This window comes from Grammomys surdaster, unplaced genomic scaffold, assembly GCF_004785775.1.
Source record: "Grammomys surdaster isolate TR1022 unplaced genomic scaffold, NIH_TR_1.0 271, whole genome shotgun sequence".
NCBI lineage: Eukaryota > Metazoa > Chordata > Mammalia > Rodentia > Muridae > Grammomys > Grammomys surdaster.
The window spans coordinates 57278-76767 of NW_021604712.1; the positions used below are offsets into that span (position 1 = coordinate 57278).

At 37.4% G+C, this 19490-nt stretch overlaps 1 protein-coding gene across 3 annotated transcripts in view; it reads right to left on the reverse strand.

Annotated features, from left to right (window-relative positions):
- The window catches only part of Akap13 (A-kinase anchoring protein 13), a 285672-nt gene that overhangs the window by 52973 nt on the left and 213209 nt on the right, over positions 1 to 19490 (reverse strand). Inside the window, exons 7-12 of one of the 3 annotated variants that reach the window (XM_028776647.1) lie at positions 18929 to 19299; positions 15976 to 16029; positions 12582 to 12647; positions 10724 to 10919; positions 8616 to 8724; positions 697 to 739 (exon numbers count right to left, since the gene is read on the reverse strand). In XM_028776647.1, the coding sequence (XP_028632480.1) occupies positions 697 to 739; positions 8616 to 8724; positions 10724 to 10919; positions 12582 to 12647; positions 15976 to 16029; positions 18929 to 19299 (839 nt within the window). The remainder of the gene's footprint in view (positions 1 to 696; positions 740 to 8615; positions 8725 to 10723; positions 10920 to 12581; positions 12648 to 15975; positions 16030 to 18928; positions 19300 to 19490) is intronic. The other 2 variants (XM_028776648.1, XM_028776646.1) reach the window with 2 other exon arrangements.

Sequence of the window (19490 nt, forward strand, 5' to 3'; positions counted from 1 at the left end):
AAGCCAATGGAGATTCTGTGCACGTTATCAAGTGAAAAATGTATTCAAGGTGGAATGATGCTCAGTGATAGAACACTTACCTAGCATGCACAAATCCCTGGGTGGTTCCCCAGTATTAGGAAAGAAAGGGAGGAGGAGAGGAGGAAAAGGAGAGCCTCAGTTCTAATGTGCAGAGGAGTATACTACATACGGCTTTTCTGTTTAGAACGGGGATGGAACCCAGAGCATGACTCATGCATGTTAAGCACAGCCACTGAATTACACCACCAGCCCTCAGCTTTAAAGGTTCAAACGACTAAGAAGATACAAAGACTGCAAGTCTGCCTACACACAACCCATGTGTGTATGTATATATGCATAACTCTATGATGCAAAATATTAAATTTATTCAAATTGAAAATCTCTGCAAGCCAAGTATATTTAAATGTATGTTAAATATAAGTATATTTTAATGAGTAAAAGCAAACGATCATCTTTATCATAGACAATATAAAGAATAAAAGGATAAAGTGATTGAGCAAATATTCAAAGTCTACATTGTAAAACACTTTCTAATGATTTCAACATTGCCATTTAAGGAAGTCAGAAGATGGGTGAGTTCAAAGAACTTAGAGTACTTCATTAAACAAGGTAAGACAGTCTGTATTGTCTTCATTTCACTCGGGGAAAGGGAGTAAGAAACCAATCGCCTCATACCTCTCAGTCAGGTTGGCACTGGTACTGTGGAAGGGCCGTGAATCTAGAAAACAAAAGCCACAGAGGTAAATTAGCACACAGAGATCTTGTCCTGAGGATTCCTGCACCACCTAAAAGTTCACGGAAGAGAAGAAGCACAAAGTCCCTGAACATCAGTGCACGGCACCTCTTCCTTAGGAAGGTTAGAAGGAGGAGAAATTAAAGTGGGAACCTTCAAATTAGAACGGAAATATGAACAAAGTATATTTGAAGAAAGTAAATTTAATCCAGGATCTGGGTAACTGAAAACATTAGTTGTTATGCTTAAGTACAGGTGAAGTACACTTAGTTTCTGTTTTTAATGAATTCTCAGTTCCCATGGGCCATCTTTCTGGGACGTCATCAAAAAATACAAAAGAAGAAAGCAAATGTTACATTTTTTTACTCCTGATCCTATTTGTAAATATTTCCATTGGAATAATCTAATATTATCTGATAGCTTCCTGAGAATTCTTGGAAATAGATTAGTAAACCAGAAGGAGCAAAGTGCTGGCAAAAGAGCCCAGCTCAGCCTTTAGTGTGGAAAAGACTTCTCCAGATCAGTTCCTCAACTTTAAGTGAGGGGAGCCAGATGGTTAGGTCTTTTTCAGGTTGACAGCAGTAAAATGAACGGGGCAGATGCATGCTTCTCCTCCCTTAACAGAAATGGAACCACGTGACTACAATTCCAAGGCTAAGTGCGGTAGCAGGGTAGTAATCAGAAAAAGGAAACAATATAATTATTTCTCTATGAAACATATTAATATGGGTAAATTAATAGATAAATGAATTAAGAATTACTATTAAAACAAGAAAGATTTGAACTACTAATGAGAATTTAGAAGTGACCAAAGCTTCAAGCACAAAGGTGAATGGCATTCAATTTTTTATATGATCACTTATAGCTGCTATCTAACTACTGTATAACTACTGTTACCATATGGAAAAAAACACACACACTTTATTCTTTGAAGTCGGTTTTGAGAGCCTCTAGGGTTACTACAAGTAAAACTGAGAGAGATTGGAGGCTCCACAATGACATTATTGGCATTTTAAACTCTTTCAACCTCAAATCGATTCTACATTTGAAATGTAAAGTTATAATTGTTACTAAGTAACTTCAATATTCAACTGGTAGGAATAAAATAAATGAATCATTAAAGGAATTCTTCAAAATTCTGTTTTCTTGTGCCTAACAACTTGGGTTTCTTTCATTATTTTCATCATGTTTGGAAATAGTCGCTCGGTAAGAAGTATCTACCTCCCAATTCTGCAGAATCTACTATAATCTTATAGTTGTGAAACTATAAGCATTTTAACCTATGATACCTTAGTTACCTTTAAAACAATAGACTATTGATTAAAACAATGGCTTTAGAGCTTTTCCAACCCTGGAACCTTCAATGATATAAGCATTCAGCTCTCCTAGAACTGTTAGGATTGCACCACACAGTTAAGCAATGCACCAAGTTACCACTCTAGTAAACTATACAAGATAAAAGTCAAATTCATTTTGCAGAAAATATGAACTTGGCCAAGAAAAAAAAGCTACTGGTTGATTTCTGTGGAATAAATGAAAACTAAATACATATGTGATTAGGTACCAAGAAAATCTATGGCAGCAAATCTAAGTGTTCCCAATGTTTTTATTGCTGAAAAAGAATTTATTTTAGTTACTATGACTTCTTACATGTGGTTCTGGAAAAAAAAAGATTAATTTACCACTGCCACCAAAATTATTGCCTCTAAAATTCCTAAAGTGTAGAGACTTAAGAGTATGAGATAGCATGGGCCATCTCCATGACAAATTATAAACAGAAGAAAATAAACCTGTCATTAACTTGTTAACCATTATTGCAGGTAAATAACATTTAAACCATATTTTTATTTTAAGACACAAAATAACATGCAGACCTATTCTGCTATATACCTAGGGTGCTGCAACCGTTGAGCACACATACAATAAAATGTATTCTATACAACAAGAGTCTCATGGAACATAAATGGTTCATACATTATTATGGCTTCCTAATTAATTTGGGAAGTACAACACATCAAATAGTTTTGGGCCTTTACAATGCATCTTAAAGCTCCTTAACCACGTTTCTTAGTGTACTTGACTACTTCCTCCTCATTAATCTCACTAGCATTTTTGGACTAAATAAACCTTTAGAGAAATGCTGACTCAAAAGACTCTTTTGCTTTTATATTTTTAAGATTCTAAGTTGAGAAGTCAAGAGGGCCAGGAAAACGAATAAAAATAAGTAGCAGTGGGGTGTGGGGAATTTGGGGAACCACTAGAAAGTTCTGGACGCCAGAGATTTGAGAGGCTCCTAGGACCCAATGGAGGTGACATTAGCCAAAATACTCAACAGCAGGAAGATAGAACCTGAAGAGACCACCAGTATCTACCTCCAGTAGATAGATATGCTCCACCCATCCAAAAAATTTTAACCCAGAATTGTCCCTGTCTAAAGGAAATCCAGGGACAAAAATGGAGCAGAGGCTGAAGGAAGAAAGGTCACTCAGAGACCGTGCCACTGTGAAATCCATTCCATCTGCAGACACCAAACCCCAACAGTATTGCTGATGGCAAGATGTGCTTACAGACAGGAGCCCGGGATGGATGTTCTCTGAGACACTCTGTCAGTACCTGACTAAGACATGCAGATACTCACAGCCAACCATTAGACTAAGCTAAGGCCCCCAACTGCAGAGTTAGGGGAAGAGCTGAAAGGGATTGCAAACCCATAGGAAGAACAAGAGTATCAATTAACCAGACCTCTCAGAGCTCCCGCTACATATGTAACAGAGAACTGCCTCATCCAGCATCAGTGGGAGGGGAGGCCCTTGGTTCTGTGGAAGCTTGATGCCCTAGAGAAGGGGATGCTAGAGGGGTGAGGTGAGAGTGGGTAGGTAGGTGGGGGAGCACGCTCTTAAGGGCAAAGGGAAGGGGGATGGAGTGGAGGGTTCATGGAGTGGAGACTGGAAAGAGGGATAACAATTGAAAAGTAAACAAGTAAAATGATTAATTAAAAAAAAAGATTCCAATGAGATTAATAATGTTCTGGAACTACACTTTGTTCATAGTGATAAGGCAGTTTACTGAGGTTTTGGTTTCTTACAACAACCTGGCTGTTTTTCTATAGTACTACACCAATACTTTGGATTACAGACATTTACGAATTTCTGAACACTCAACTATCTCACTGTTTGTCAAGTATCTTAACAGTGAAAAATACACTGAGCATCAATGAGGCTACCATTAAAACTAAATAGTATTTGTATGCCAAGGACAGGTTCTTTTAAAAGACAATGTGAAATGAAAGCCACAATAGTTTTACTGGAAGTGTAATTATATAAACGTAAGTATTAGACACTCACAATATTAGTCCTAACAACAATGCATTACTTCATGATAGAAATAGTTTTCCCATAAAAAAAAATGTAACTCCAACAATATCCTGGAAGTCCTCTAAACTTGAAGTCAAGGTCTTCTAATAAAAGAAGACTCAGTTGCATTTCAAGTTTACTAAAACTGATTTCTCAAAACATTTCATACCAGCTGTTACTCAGTACTTGGTCATTTGATCCTGTAACTCAATGAGAGGAGTGCAGCATAGCAGAGTTTTAGAAGTACAAAAATTGAAAAAAAAATTAACTCCCACTTCTTAATCTGTGGGGTCTAATATCATAGTTTTTGTTTTTAAATTATATAGAATGATCAAAAGGGAAACTTTTAGGTATCACTGATAGATAGCCTACCTATGTGTCCCAGAACACAGAGAAAAATGGGTAACAGAAATTAAAATGGAAGTTGTCAAATGGCAAGTCCTGTAAAACTAACACTCAGTAGTATTGAGGACAGAAGTGGAATGATAATACACCCCTCATGCCTGAGGTATACTTTGGAAAGACTCTTGTACTGGGATTGAGAGGCCACTGAAATAGTCAAAAAATCAAATCTCACCAAAATAGATCTGCAAAGGTGTGCAAGTTAAGTGCCTTATAGAAGATGATAGAATACAAGGATACAGAAAATACAGCCTGCAAGAAGATAAAGCCCTCAGACAATTTAATTCTTTTAGTTGCAAGCCTATAGCAGTTTAAAGCTAGCTAGGCTTTGGAGAACAGCCACTAGACACTAAGTTAGCTTCCTTACTATGCAACTCTTCCTCCTCATCACTGGAATAAGATGAGCCAAAAGAAAAGAGATTTAAGGAGGAGTGGAGAAATGCTGATGGAAAAGGAGATCCACCTTGTTGGCTTCATGTGCTGCTGCGCAGAGAAGTAGGTTAACAAAAAGACATTAGAGCATGCAAAGGGTATGTCAGGTACCTCCAACCTAGGTGGAGACAGGATAATGTTGATGGCCTTCAGGATCCTAGGAAAGGTTATCAAAATTAACATCTTATTTGTTTATTATTTGCGTATTTATTTTGATTTTCAAGGGAGTGTTTCTCTGTATAGCCTTGCTGTCCTAGAACTCTGTAGACTAGGCTGGTCTCAAGCTCACAGAGATCTACTTGCCTCTGTTTCCTGAATACTGGGATTAAGGATGTGTGCCACCACTGCCCAGCTAACAATATATTTATTTACATATTGGTTTATGAGCATGAACAATTGCAATGCAGTTTAATAAATCACCTAAAATCCATACTTGTTAAATTTGAAAACAAGAAGCGAACTCTTTTTAGTGGTCCCAGTTGATAGCTTGAGTTTCCTTCTTTAGGGTTTATAGAAAACATCCAACAGTGATGTTGTTCAGGGTTCAGTGTTTACTGCTCTTCTCAGTCATCTCAAAATTCCTACCTCACTCCACCTTTTCCTAGCATTTGCACAAAATATACTGGGGCCTTCTTTCTCTATAATCTTTAAGGCAGAGCTGTGCTTTCAGAATCAGACTCATTTATCTCCTCTCTCCCTCGTGGGTAGGTGGGCACTCCTCAGACAACAGAAACCCCTCCGACACAGAAAGGAGCACATCTTTTCCTGCCACCTTGCTCTCCAGCTATCCCTTCACCTGCCAAGTGGTATCTAACAGCTACTTAGTTACTCAAAGGTGCAAAGCTTAGCACCATCACGGGATCCTTACAGCACTACTCTTTTGTGCTGCTCTCCTGAGGTCACTATTCTGAACCAGCTACAGTGCAAACCCCACAAAAGCCTTCAATTGACCTGTAAGAGTTTTCTTCCCAATATCATTTCCATCATGGCTGGTCTGAAATATTTGAATTTACAAGCTTCAACTGCCTTTGGAAACAAACCCTAAATCCTCAGTCCCATATATCAATTTCTTTCGGCCTGAACTTTCTTCAATTCCCGGAGCCTGATAATTCTAGAACATTAAATATTTATTTTAGTTGCTTCATTTACTATTTTCTATTAGATTCAACTTGTTTTCTTATTTGTAAATTGTAAATATAGCCAAGAAAAAACTATCAGTAAGTTCATTCTTCATCTACCATTGTCCAGTCTGGTACAGTGCAAAAAATTGGTACCCAAATATGGACTGGAAAATAGATAAATAAATTTTCCTTTTATCATTTGGTAAACTTAAGGCCCTAAATCAAATCAAAGATTTGTCCTGTACCTAATATGAAAGCTACCACAACCACATCAGACTGTGAAGTTGAGCTCCCACCAATGAAGTGAAATGGCCACCCCTGCCAGTCCCCTTGCTTGCCCAGGCTAGGTCACAGTTCTCTTTTGTAAAAATAAACTGTCTTGCTGAAACTTTCACTTTGCTTGTCTGTGTGGCACCAGGAATATTTTTTTTCCAATAATTTGGAGTTCTTTTCCAACCTGGTAAGACAATGTTCTTATTTCCAAAACTACTTAAATTACAGTCAGGGAAAAAGAGACTTTGGCACTATTTTGGGTCACTGTGAACTACAGAACTCCATATTCATTATACAACAGGAAGTACACTAATGACTTTAATTCACATTAAAAGCACACACAGCACATTATCCTGGACTTAACAGTTGAAGTGACTGACGGTAAAGGGGTTTCTATAACAGTCATTCATTCATTATCATATGTGCTTACATAAGACATCAGTTAGACTAGCTTATGAAAAACTGACTGTAAACTGAATGTGATGGTATATGCCTATAATCCCAGAACTTGGGGGGGGGGGCTCACGCATGCTCAACAGGAACTGAACAGCAGGTTCAACTCTCCTTAAAGCATGCATGTGTGTATATTTATGTTCAGGTGTGTACACACAGGAAACCAGAAGAGAGAGTCAGCGTTTCCTTGGACCTGGAGCTCATGTTCCTTAGCTAAGCTGGAAGGCAGCAAAGTAGTCCTTTCACCTCCCCTAACCCCCATAGTATGCAGCGGTCACAGAAAAGCCCGAGAGCATGCCTAGCTTGTTATATAGACACTGGGATCCAAATGCAGGTGCTCATGATTACACAGCAAGAGAACCATTCTTCATGCCATGACTCTACTGCGAGAATCTGTTAAGATTAAACATCCAGTTAGCCAAGATGTAAGACAGAACTCATTAATGAAGGGCAGCTATGTTAGTCTCCAGATCTTTTGAATTAAATTTTAAGAGGACACTGAAAGAACACCATAGACACCAGGAGCTTGTGCTTAGTTTCCATAATATCCGGCCCTCTAGTGAAGAACATGTGCATTATTCCCTTTCAGATTTAGTCTTTGCACCATGATCACACACTGTAATTACTCACTGAAAATTGATTTTAAAACAGGTTCCTTGAGCTAGACAGATGGCTCAGTGGTTAAGAGCAATGGCTGATCTTTCAGATAACCTGGGTTTGATTTCCAGTGCCCACATGGTAACTCACAGCTATCTGTGACTTCAGTTCTGGAGGTGCCGACGCCCTCTTCTGGACTCTATGAGCACAGCATGCATGTGGTGCAGATGTAGATGCAGATAAAACACCCATACACATTACATAAAAATAAATCTTAATAATAAAAAGAAAGTTCCTTAAGGGAACACGTTGGTGACAAACATTTATACAATTAAAATGCCTATAAGCATTTTTTTATGCACACATGCCTTGTGTTTATAAATCCCATGTGTCAATATACCCTTGGCAGTCAATTGACCTGCATTTGCACAAAGTTTTAATAGTCATTTTCAGACTTAATCCTCCTGTGCTTGCTTAAGTAAAAATATTCTTCAGCTCTGTCTCTTGAGCTTGATATTTCTGAGTGCTCAGACTAGCTTGTCTTCTGTGAAGTTTAGCAGAGGCAAGATCATTTGAAAAATATTCCCAGATTTACGGAGCCTACTGTGACATAAATATTCATTTTAACATCTGTTCTTGGATAGGATCCCAGACCTAGGAAAAGGTGAGAAAAACTGAATTGTGTCTATATTAGATTAATTTGATCAGGATTAATTTCCTGATTCAGATAATTTTGATAATATAAAAATGGTATCTTTGTTTTTAAGAAACATTAAATTATTTAGGAGTACAGATACCTACTCTCTGAAGGAGAGTGATGAAGAAATGGAATATTCTGGAAAAATATGAAATATTGTAACATTTGGTGATTCAAGGAAAGAATATATAAATTCTTTCTACTATTTTTTCCATGTATTTTTCTTGCTAGGTATTTCTCCAGTGAGAGTCATTTTACCCATTTTCAAGTCTGAAATTATTTCCAAAACTCCTTTAAAAATAGTGGCATATTTAAACCCCACAATATAATGAATATAATATATGCATCAAAGAGATTTTTACATAGCAAGAGGAACAGCTAAAAACTGATTATTTTAGCAGCTATGGTTAAATATAAAGACAGTCCAAAGAAGAAGCAGACATATTTTGGAAGTTAATAAGATCCCAAAGTAAGAAAATTGGTAAGAATACTGGTTAAGGTATACTTATTTTTTTTAAAAGTAGTATACTCACTGTCTAATCCAGGATGACTGATTGTCATTAATGAGATGGATTTTGTCAATGGAGAAGAAATGGCTGATGTACAGTAGTTAAATCCCTGTTGTTTAGACCTGTAGCATGTCTACAAAATAAAAAAAAAATGAAGAATGAGTTCTAAGTACATATTCATATATTTAGACATGTGCAGAATTTGCACTGACCCAACTTAGTGAAGGACGAAATAGAATGCAGTCTGCCTCTGCCACTTAACTGTCACTCAGCTTCTAAGAAGTTACCCAGCTTTTCTAAGCCTCCTGTTTTCACCTGGAACTGGTGAGTTCTCAACATTTACAGTGGGTTTCCATCCCTCAGAACATTTAATAATGTTTCAAATTGAGGAAGTACTCAGTAGGTATCTGCTGGAAATATAATCTGGTAAGTAACTTCACCAGAAGTAACAAACGACACAGAGCACTGCTCCTTTGAAAAATCAAACCATCTTCAGAGATTGACAGTAGGACATGTTGTTATTCTGATTGTAAGGATTTGGAAACTGAGATGTGAACAGAAAGCATTTCAAGAGCATTAGCAAATCAGCAGTGCATCTGAGAAGAGGCAAAATCTCTTTCACTTCCTCTTAGATTGACTGTACATTAACACAGGGTGATTGCAATTTAGTAACTTAACTTCCTCAGAGTTACCGGCAATTTAAATCCACAGCATTTTAAAAGCCCTATGGCCCAAGCAAAAGCAGAGGCTCCTTTTAACATCCAGGAAGGAAACATTGTTACTTCTGGTGATAAAGGATAAGGTGATAAGGGACTCATTCTGCTTTCATTTTGACCGAGAATACTCACAAGATGAAATCTGCCTCTTTCTGACTCACACAAGTTGAAAGAGACACTGAGCATCTACTCCTAGCATGCACTCACTCATTTGGGCCAAAGATTTCTGATTATTTCGAGCTTGTTCCATGTTTAACCATGGAATCTGAGACAAACAGTTGCTATGTTTCAAATACAACTGTGAGGTCTGAAAAATGATCTCAGAGAACAGCAACCTTTTAAGAGGAAGTTGACTACAGGCAACTTGTCTAGATCAGAAAGATACATGAGGCACAACAGCTACTCTGAGGTTATGCACAAGAGGAACTAAAGGTAAGATGAAAGTTCTATGAAGACTATGCATAGCACAGCACACTGTGGTCCCAAAATGCTGATATTTATCTATAACTGTTGACTTTATCTAGAAAGATTAAGTCAGAAAGATAGCAACGAGAATTAGTATCATTTACTAAAAGACAAGGTCATCTGTCAAATTTCTCAGAAAAGGTTGCACAAACAGTATTAAGAAAATGAAAATATTCTCATTGAAAACTGTCTGCTTCTAAGTCATGGCAAGAAATAATGAGCGCAACCATCACCAAGTCCAAGCTAAATGTTATAAGGCAATAGAGAACTCACTTATAGGGGCGTGACGCTCTCACAGTTAAGGGAGGGATCAACAGGCATTTATTGAGCAGTATGATTGAGACAAAGACCATATTTTCTCTAGGAAATAACCTTGGGGCATCGATTTTCAAATTGCTAAATTTAATAATGACATAATATACTTTAAAACTCAATTTACAATGAACTGAATACTTTTCCAATCCTAAAACATTTTCTGTAATGGGATATTTAAATCTGCATAGATTAATGTATTCTTTTTGAAAAATAATATTTTATATTTATTTATTTATTTTTTGTTTAGAGTGTTTTATCTGAACGTATATATGTGTGCTACATTCATGTCTGGTGGCCCCGGAGGTCAGAAGAAGGCACTAGATTCTTGGAACTGGAGTCATAGATGGCTATGAGCCACTGTATGTGGGTGCTAGGAACCAAATGTCAGTCCTCTGCAAGAGCAGTAAGTGTTCTTAACCACTGAGCCATCTCTCCAGACCAACTGAAATATTCTTAAATATTCATGTTTAGTTCTAAAAACGTGTTATTGCTAGAGCTGAAGATATTATCTAATAGGTAAGTAATCATAGTACTAGTATTTATTAGTACTAATAAAAAGCATAAAAATGAGGTCATATTTGGGGGTAATATTCCACTACCACACCCATCAGTATTACATACTTATTTTAGCCTTACCTGTTGATCAAACATCCTATGATGCTGTCTCTGGTCTGGCTCCAGATGTTCTTCTGAAAGTGACATCAAAGAGTTTCTCTGTTCCTCACCACTGAAAGGGTTTCTGAGCTCGCTGGAGTTTGCAGAGCTTATTTCTAAAGATGAGGATGGCTTATTTCCAACACCGCTTCCTCCTGTCAAGCCTTCCAGACTGAAACTGAACACAGAGCATAAGAGTTCAGTCATTGTTTGTAGGTTGCAGAATGGGAAGATAAAAATATCCCTTTAACTTGTGTATTTATTCTTTCTATGTTTCCTACTCAAAGTAACTACAAGGATACAGAGCAGATAAATACCACTCATCTTCCCCCCAGTGGTATCGGATGTTGAGAAAGAACATCAGACATGTTTACTTTCCTACCTCATTCAACTTATCTAATGTTGAACCAGATACCATAATTTTCTCAGCTGTTTTTTCAATATACCATATGTACAGACCATATTCATCTTATCATCTATGTGTGTGTGTGCATATGCTTTCATTGATGTGATAAAAGTAATCTTTCCAGAATCTGACTCATCTAATTCCAAATGTCACAAAGCACAAGCATAAGGAGTTTTGAGAATGGAAAGTGAGTGACTTGGCTGTGTGCTCATCATGTGGACCCTGATAAAACTGTACTCAATTATATTTTGGTTACTCTAACCACTTTCTGGGTACACTTCTACCCAAAAAACTCTGGTTTCACTGATGAACAATACCATCTGTGCATACCTGGCCAGATGATGGCTTAGTGAGAATTGTCAGCTGCAGAGAGACACATAAAACACTAGAGCATAAATGCTGAGAAAGGTAACAGTGTTTAGAATTTTAAAAGGGAGTCCTGAGGTACAGATTTTGTGGTTACTTTTTGTAAGTAAGGCTGAAGAAGAAGGCAATCTGTCTATCCACTTTGGAGTTGCTAACTAGAATAATGCACAAATCGGTTATAACTGCATTGAAAGAACTTCTTTGAAAGAAGAATACAGTTGTAACTGATTGTGTTTGCAGTTACCAACCAGCAGGAATTTTATTTGGATGTATACTGAAGCTATATGGTTACTTCTGTTCTGGGAAAACTGTATACTTTATTGCTACAATTAAGTTCATAAATGCCAGCCCCAAAGGGTTATTTTTTTTTCCTAATTTACTTATGAACTGAAGCCATATGTCTCTATTTTCTCCAGTGGGTAAACTATTAACACATTTGTTTTTCTTATTTCAATATGACAATAGATGTCATGATGAATTGCAACTAAATGTCTCTGTAGAACCATTTTTTAACACCAGGCATAAGAAGAAAGTTTAGCTAAGTTAAGAAATTTAGTTTTCCACTGCGAAATATCTGAAAAGCCTGAGAAAACCTGATCTACGCTTACCACAAAACTTAATCCTGAAAACATTCTAATAATTAAATCTTGCTGCCTAACTTAAAAGATAAATAGGAAATGATGAGGCATCTAAACTCAGAACCTAAATGTAGGACTTGAAAGTATAATAGAAGCCAGGGCCTATTAGCTGTTTTGATTCATTGTTTCTTAATCCGGGAACCTTGAAAGACAAAGGCAAGGGCTTAAAGCATAGATACAAGGTTCATGCAGAGACCACAGCAATCTATTGCTACTTGAGAGAAACAAAGCAGCAGTGGGGACTGTTCCTAGGTCACAGTCCTGCAAATCCGTTAGTGGTGTCCACAGTGAAGGCGGCAGCAGTATATATGGTTACAAATATTGCAGGCTGCCCATGTGCATTCCAGCCACAGAGAAGCCAGCTATAGCCCAAAGCCAGAAGTCTTACTTTATGTTTCCTGGTTTGGTGGCTGGACATGAAATACTATACCTTCTGATATTAAAGTCAGCATTCAGGGCAGCCGAGTACTGCACACCAGAGGGACACCAGCTCATACTGGAGGTGACATCAAAGGCAGAAACAAGAAATGGAGGGAGAAAAGAGGAAATAGGTTTGGGTTATTCAGTTTAAAAGAAAGGACATAGAGGTAGAATTATGTAATCATTTTAAAAAAAAAACCAAACATAATGGAATGTAACACTGAGAATTTAGGAAAAGACTAGAAAAAGAACCACAGGAATTTAATATTGTCCAGTTGATGTCCATTCAGATATTGTTTTGGGAAAGATCATGAGAGCTCTTTATGGATAACTGTTCTGAGTGAAACTTAAGAATTTCTTCTACTAATCCCCTGGCAAAAGCTGCACCCCACTCATGGCTCCCTCTGCAGACATTCCTGGAGAGGTGTTCCTAATTCCACCATTGTGGCCAAGTGTCCCTCTGTATCCACCCCTGCTCCCACACCCTTCGACTCACGGCAGTCACTCTTAGGCCTGAATGGAAAGGAAACACTACAAACAGCTCAGAGGCCTCACTGAGAAATCAGTATTTTTAATATGTTCCCATTATGGATCCAGATAAGCCAGACAATGTATGAATCTTTATGAATCTTATACAATAGTTAACTCATCGTTCTTTAGAAGCTATTCACTAGGTTTTTCTGCTTAAATAAGGCAAATACAATAAAAGCTATCCCTTCCTTATAGTTTTACACTGATGAGCAGACTTATTTTTCTAGAGTTCTATGGGAGCAAGATGAAAAAGTCTTTTAAATTGTAATTTTGTATTCATTTTCTCCAAGATTAAAACAAAACAAAACATCCATCTGGTCACCTGCTTCCTTGTTTATCCTATGCAATATAGCAGGGGAGGAAAACCTAGGATGGAAAGGTTAAATAAATACGGTAGGCAAGAAAGTAACCAATCATATTAGCAGGTCCTCTGTGCCTACAACTTTATCGGAGGCCAGGATCTTCACTTGCTTATTTGTTTAGTTCCTTCAGACACATGCCCAAGGTATAGTCCTAGGTTACAATTTTTGATTAACAAGTATTGTCACCTAAAAATACTGCTTTTGGGGCCTTAAAATTCTAAGTCTATGCTACTGTCTTAAAACAACAGCAGCGAGAGATGTAGGAGCAATGGAGAGCCATGCAGGTATGGAGAGTAGTTCCGGGTAACAACTTTTATTTAGGCTAGCTACTTAGGAAACAACTCTCTTTGTATGGACATACTGTTATTAAGCTTTACCAAACATATAAAGCCTTTAATTAATCTTAAAACAAAACCAAACAAAAAAAAACCAAACAAAAAAAACCAACAGCAGCAAAGACAACAAAGAGCCTGGGACAAGGGTGAAAGCACAGCGGTGGTCAGGAGAACCATTCACTGGTCCAACCTCAAGCTCTAACAACTCCGCTTGGTGGACATGACTTGGGGTAGAGGAAAGGAGACAGGAGATGGCGGGATGCTGTGACAGTTTCCTCTACAGCTGTTCCAAATAGTATGACAAATTTCAAATCCCATTAAATAACAGGGTAAGGCTCAAATAAGGAAAAGGAAAAATACATAGTTTAAGGCATCTCTCATCTGGGAATAAGGATTAGACTAACTCAAACTTATTTGTACGAGCAGAAGTGAAACATAATTTACAAACATTCATAAGGCTCAGAAATCCAATCTTTGAAGCTATTGGTTTTTAAACTTCCAATGGGATACCTAAATATCTGATTTCATTACCCACTGCCCCATTGACAGGGTTTCTTTGGGTAGCCCTATCTGTCTTGGAACTTGCTCTGCAGAGCAAGCTGGCCTTGAACTCAGAGATCTACCTGCTTCTGCCTCCCTAATGCTTGGATTAAAAGTGTACACCACATGTTTGCGTTGAGTTCTTATTAAAAACAGAAAACCATTAACTTGATATATAGTGTCAAATCATAATTCTTAAAAATAAGAATGATCTCTTTGTAGTTTCATATATCTCCTCTACTCTAAGAACATGATAATGCTGTGAAAAGCATTTAAGATGCAGAACAGGAGGAGGAAAAGCTTAGACAAGTTTCACAGAATCCAGCAAGCTGCAAATGATCTAAGCCTTCCCTGATTTTTTCTTAAAGTATATTTCTGAGAGCCTCTAAAATCGTAAGGTTCTTTGACATTGAAATTTAGTAAGTCCAGTTTATTTTTGGAGAAAAACTTTCTTCTTTAATACTCGTTTGAATGTTTCAGTTTTATAAGTATGACTATGAGTTATGCTCTTCCTACAAAGATAATTTTCCCATATGGTCTACTGTAAGCTCAGGTTATGTCTGATGTGTAGAGCTTGGGCTGCCCTGCAGGCAGTGACTTGTTATCCTTCACTGCGTAATCAGATGTGCGTTTCACATAGCTCATAATGTTAATTCATAATGAAGAGCTTTTAGCAGAGAGGGGGACAAAACATTTGCAAAGGTTTTAGATACTATCTATTGAGATAGGCATTTAATAACTTGTTCCCCCAAAGAACAGCCTAATCATGCACGACCATTTGAGGCTCATGAAAAAGTTAGAATTTAAGATCAAAATTTCCCCTAAAATATGGAATTAAAGGATACATCTGAAAATGATAAAGCAGAAAGATTACTATTTTGCCTTTCTCACAAATATTCTGCCAATAGATAAAAGTATATTTACAAATGTCTCTTTATGTGAGAAATTAATGATAAAAGAAATATGCTTCTAATTTCTAGACAACTTTTTTAAACAACGGAAGAAAAATCAGCAATAGCTCTACAAAACAAATCTTTAAAACATGAAGCAACTGAGTATGTTTTAAATAAACATGACTTCTTAGCTTACAAATATTAGCTTCATTTTTTACTTGATATATAATAATTATCAAGCAATTCAAAATTAGGTGTCAGCTCATGCCAGATAGCTTTCTAAAAATACTACCAGGTGGTCAGCTAACAAAATTCTTTCTTCATATTATTCAGGAATGTACTGAAAATATTTTAGAACCTATGTGAGAGTAAGCACAAACATATTTCTAGCTATTCTTGTTTTCTTTTCCTCTTGGGAGACAGATAGAAGAAAAGTATTCCCCAAAGTCCATTAGCTATATATAACATAGAAAAGTCCCTGAATTCTCCCAGAAAAAGGTATCTGAGCCAGTAAGTATGTGTGTATATTATAAATTTACGACTAGAAAAAGAGACTTACTTTAGATTAAAGAAACTATTTCCTGGTAGGTAGGTAAACACAGCAATTAACAAGCACCTATATTTTATTTGCCAGCATCAGAAATAAATGTTTAAAAATGTGGTCCAATCATGTATCCAGATGAGATGCTTGTTAGTACATGCTCAGAGATGACATGGTTAGTTCAATTCAGTGAACTCTGTACCTTCTCCTATGAATGGGAGGTCTCCTGACAACATGCCCAAGAACTTGCATTGAACTGAAAATGAATGATGAAGAGGTCAGTAATGGAGGTGAACCGTGACACACAAATGCATAAAACAGAGCTCACACTAAGAAGAAACACAATCCCAAAGACAAACAGCACGGCATAGAGGAGACTGAAAGACTAATATGATAAAAATATCAGAACCCGAATGCCTGACAAAAAGGTCGGCCATTCTTGTTACCTTGGTACTCCAAGTAACTAATTAGTTATCTTAATATGGAGATTAGTGTAAGTTATAAAAGTAAATGGGTCAGAGAAAAGTGCCATTCAAAACATTAAAAGGGGTTTCCTTCAGGCTTTAAAATTTAGGTAACCAAATATACAAGTAATAATATACAAATTAGTCAAACTATAGTGGTAAAACCTAACTCTATTTCATTGCATCTCAACGTATTAAGACAGTACTAGATAATCCTTTACCCTAAGCTCAAACAGGCACGATATACAAGCTTAAAATACAAATAGGTAACAAGCATAAGATCGCCATGTAACCTTGGGCGAGCCTTTAAATACAGCTTCAATTTCTTCATCTAGCTACCTAATATATGCATACCTCTGCAATCAGTCATTACAAACAGATCTATAATGAGTTATGTAGAAGAATGTGTATTTATAAAATAAATTCCCACTCCCTGATCAGTCCTTCATCATCTATGACAAAAATGTCTTATCAAGAAATTAATTGCCTGGTGGTGGTGGTGCACGCCTTTAATCCCAGCACTTGGGAGGCAGAGGCAGGCGGATTTCTGAGTTCGAGGCCAGCCTGGTCTACAGAGTGAGTTCCAGGACAGCCAGGGCTACACAGAGAAACCCTGTCTCAAAAAACCAAAAAAAAAAAAAAAAAAAAAAAGAAGTTACTTGTGCTTCAGGAAGTAATTTCTACCCATGATGATCATGCCTCATGTCCATAGTAATGTTTGAAAAGAAAACTGTGTATACAACTGGGAAGGAAAGCCGTTATAAATTATTTTTTTATATAATCTCAGATTTCAAAAATATAAAAACAGAACACAAAAAGATAAAGAACACTGTTTTTTTTAGACCACCATCCTAATGCCATGGAATAATATGGGATTGTACAATGACTTGAGTGTGAGTGTCTGCAACAGTCTTTTATTATACAACTATGGGGAAAATAATACTTGAATCACAGAGAAGATTAAAAAAGGGCATAAGACAATATGCTATGAAGAAGTCTGAACAACTGGCAAACCAGTGAAGTATAGAGTTTGATTCTGAGCTCTGTGAGGGCAGGGATTAATCTGTTTCTCCAGAACCTAGAACACTGCCAGACATTAAAAAAAATGCTCAATCTGAGCAGGCTGATTATAAGAATAAATGGAGGGCTGGAAACTGGCTCCATAGTTAACTGAACTAGCTACTTTTTCAAAGATTGGCTTTGATTCCCAGCATTCAAATGGTGCCTCACCATATGGTTACAGTTACAGGTGTCTGAAATTCCCGTTCTAGAGAATATGATGTTCTTTTATGGTCTCCTTGGACTATATAGCCATAATGCAACAAGGAAAAAAGTTCCCAATACTTGTACTATTTATAACAACTGTTTTAAATCAACTGTTAGTAGCTGAGTATGACTCCTGTCTACAATGTCAGCAATCAAGGACTAAGCTATGGCAAAGCATGTTGAGTTCATGGCCAGCTTGTATTACCTATACACACACACACACACACAGACACACACACACACACACAGAGAGAGAGAGAGAGAGAGAGAGAGAGAGAGAGAGAGAGAGAATACACTATTCCAAAATCAATAAAAAACAAAAACAAAAACAAAGAATCCCCTCTCCCTCAAACAAGCAGCACCTTTTTTTTTTTTTTTTTTTTTTTTTTTTGTGTGGCTGAGAGCATCTCTTAGGCAGGTAAAGTGGCCTTGGGGCAAGCACACCTGTAACTTGTTATATGCTACAGTATTTGGTCTGTAAAATTAAACAGTCAGGTCACAAGCCAACTTCTTATAGGCTGCTGCTAAACTGAAGATCTAATGCTGGGATCACTTGTAAATATCTCCAAATTGTATGACACATAGAAAAATACCAATATACCACATAGAAACATATGGCTTTAATTCTCAGGGGACACCAAACCACATAGATGTGTTAAGACTGTAAGATTTCAGCCGGGCAGTGGTGGTGCATGCCTTTAATCCCAGCACTTGGGAGGCAGAGGCAGGTGGATCTCTGAGTTCAAGAGTCCGAGGCTAGCCTGGTCTACAGAGTAAGTTCCAGGACAGCCAGGGCTACATAGAGAAACCTGTCTCGAAAAACCAAACCAAAAAAAAAAAACCCAAAACTGTAAGATTTCATGTTTACTTAATTAAAAATTAACAGAATTCTCTCTTTCAGATTCATGAACTTCACTGATTAATCTGATAAGCCTTATTCTTTACTAAATATTCACTATGTGACAGTAATAGTTTATGCTATCAAAATATACTGGAAAAAAGTATTCTGCAGATGAGAAAATTAAAGCTTACAGTGCTCAAGTAGCTGCCCATCATCTACACCGAAGTTACAGAGTCAGAATGCAAGAATGCGCATCTCCCTGGTTCCATTTGGGTTACCTTTTCTCTGCCACAGGGTCTCCTAACTTTTTTTTTTTTAAACCAGTTACAGTGCTAAATCAGGTACTTTTCTTTTTATTTTTTTAATTTTTTTTATTTTTAATAATTTATTTATATATTTTTTTCAAATCGTAATTCATTCACACAGGGGTTGTAAGCACAGAAAGGCAGGACGTGGGGAAGGGGATGACACTGGAGCGTGGGTGTTCAGGGGGAATACAGATATCTTTCAGAACAGGGTATCGGCAGGTACTTCTCAAAAGAGAACAAACACCGAGTTATGAAATGTACAGGTCCCTATCTTACCTCCGCTGGTTCATTTCTGCATCACTGGCTGCGTTCTTCCCAGGTCCCCAGCTATGCCTCCGGAAAGGAGAAAGAGAACGCATGGAGCCCCTCAGAAAAGAGCAGTTTGCAGGTACTTCGGTGATGCTGTCCATCTCCTCCTCTTCCATTTCAGCAGAGCCAGCAGGCTCACTTTCACCTTCTCGACTCTCAGGTCCCACTCCATGGCTGGAAAAGCCATTGGAACTTTGATGATTTCTGGACCTGTTTAATTTTGAAGTCTGAGGAAGGGACACATCACTGCCATGAGAAGAATGTCGATCCAGGGAAGCTGTGTCATCTGTTGAAGAACTGGATCCTGTTGTATCACAAAGCAACTGCTCTTCCTCAGGCTGTAACAGAGAGAGAGAGAGCACACAGAGTTGAAACCAACAAGCCAAGCAGATATTCTGTTCTATTAGACCCAGACAATGCTTTATAGATGACTGGACACAAGCAAGATTAATAATCGATTTCAAGCAGATTCTCTCTCCTTCCTTCCTTCCTTCCTTCCTTCCTTCCTTCCTTCCTTCCTTCCTTCCTT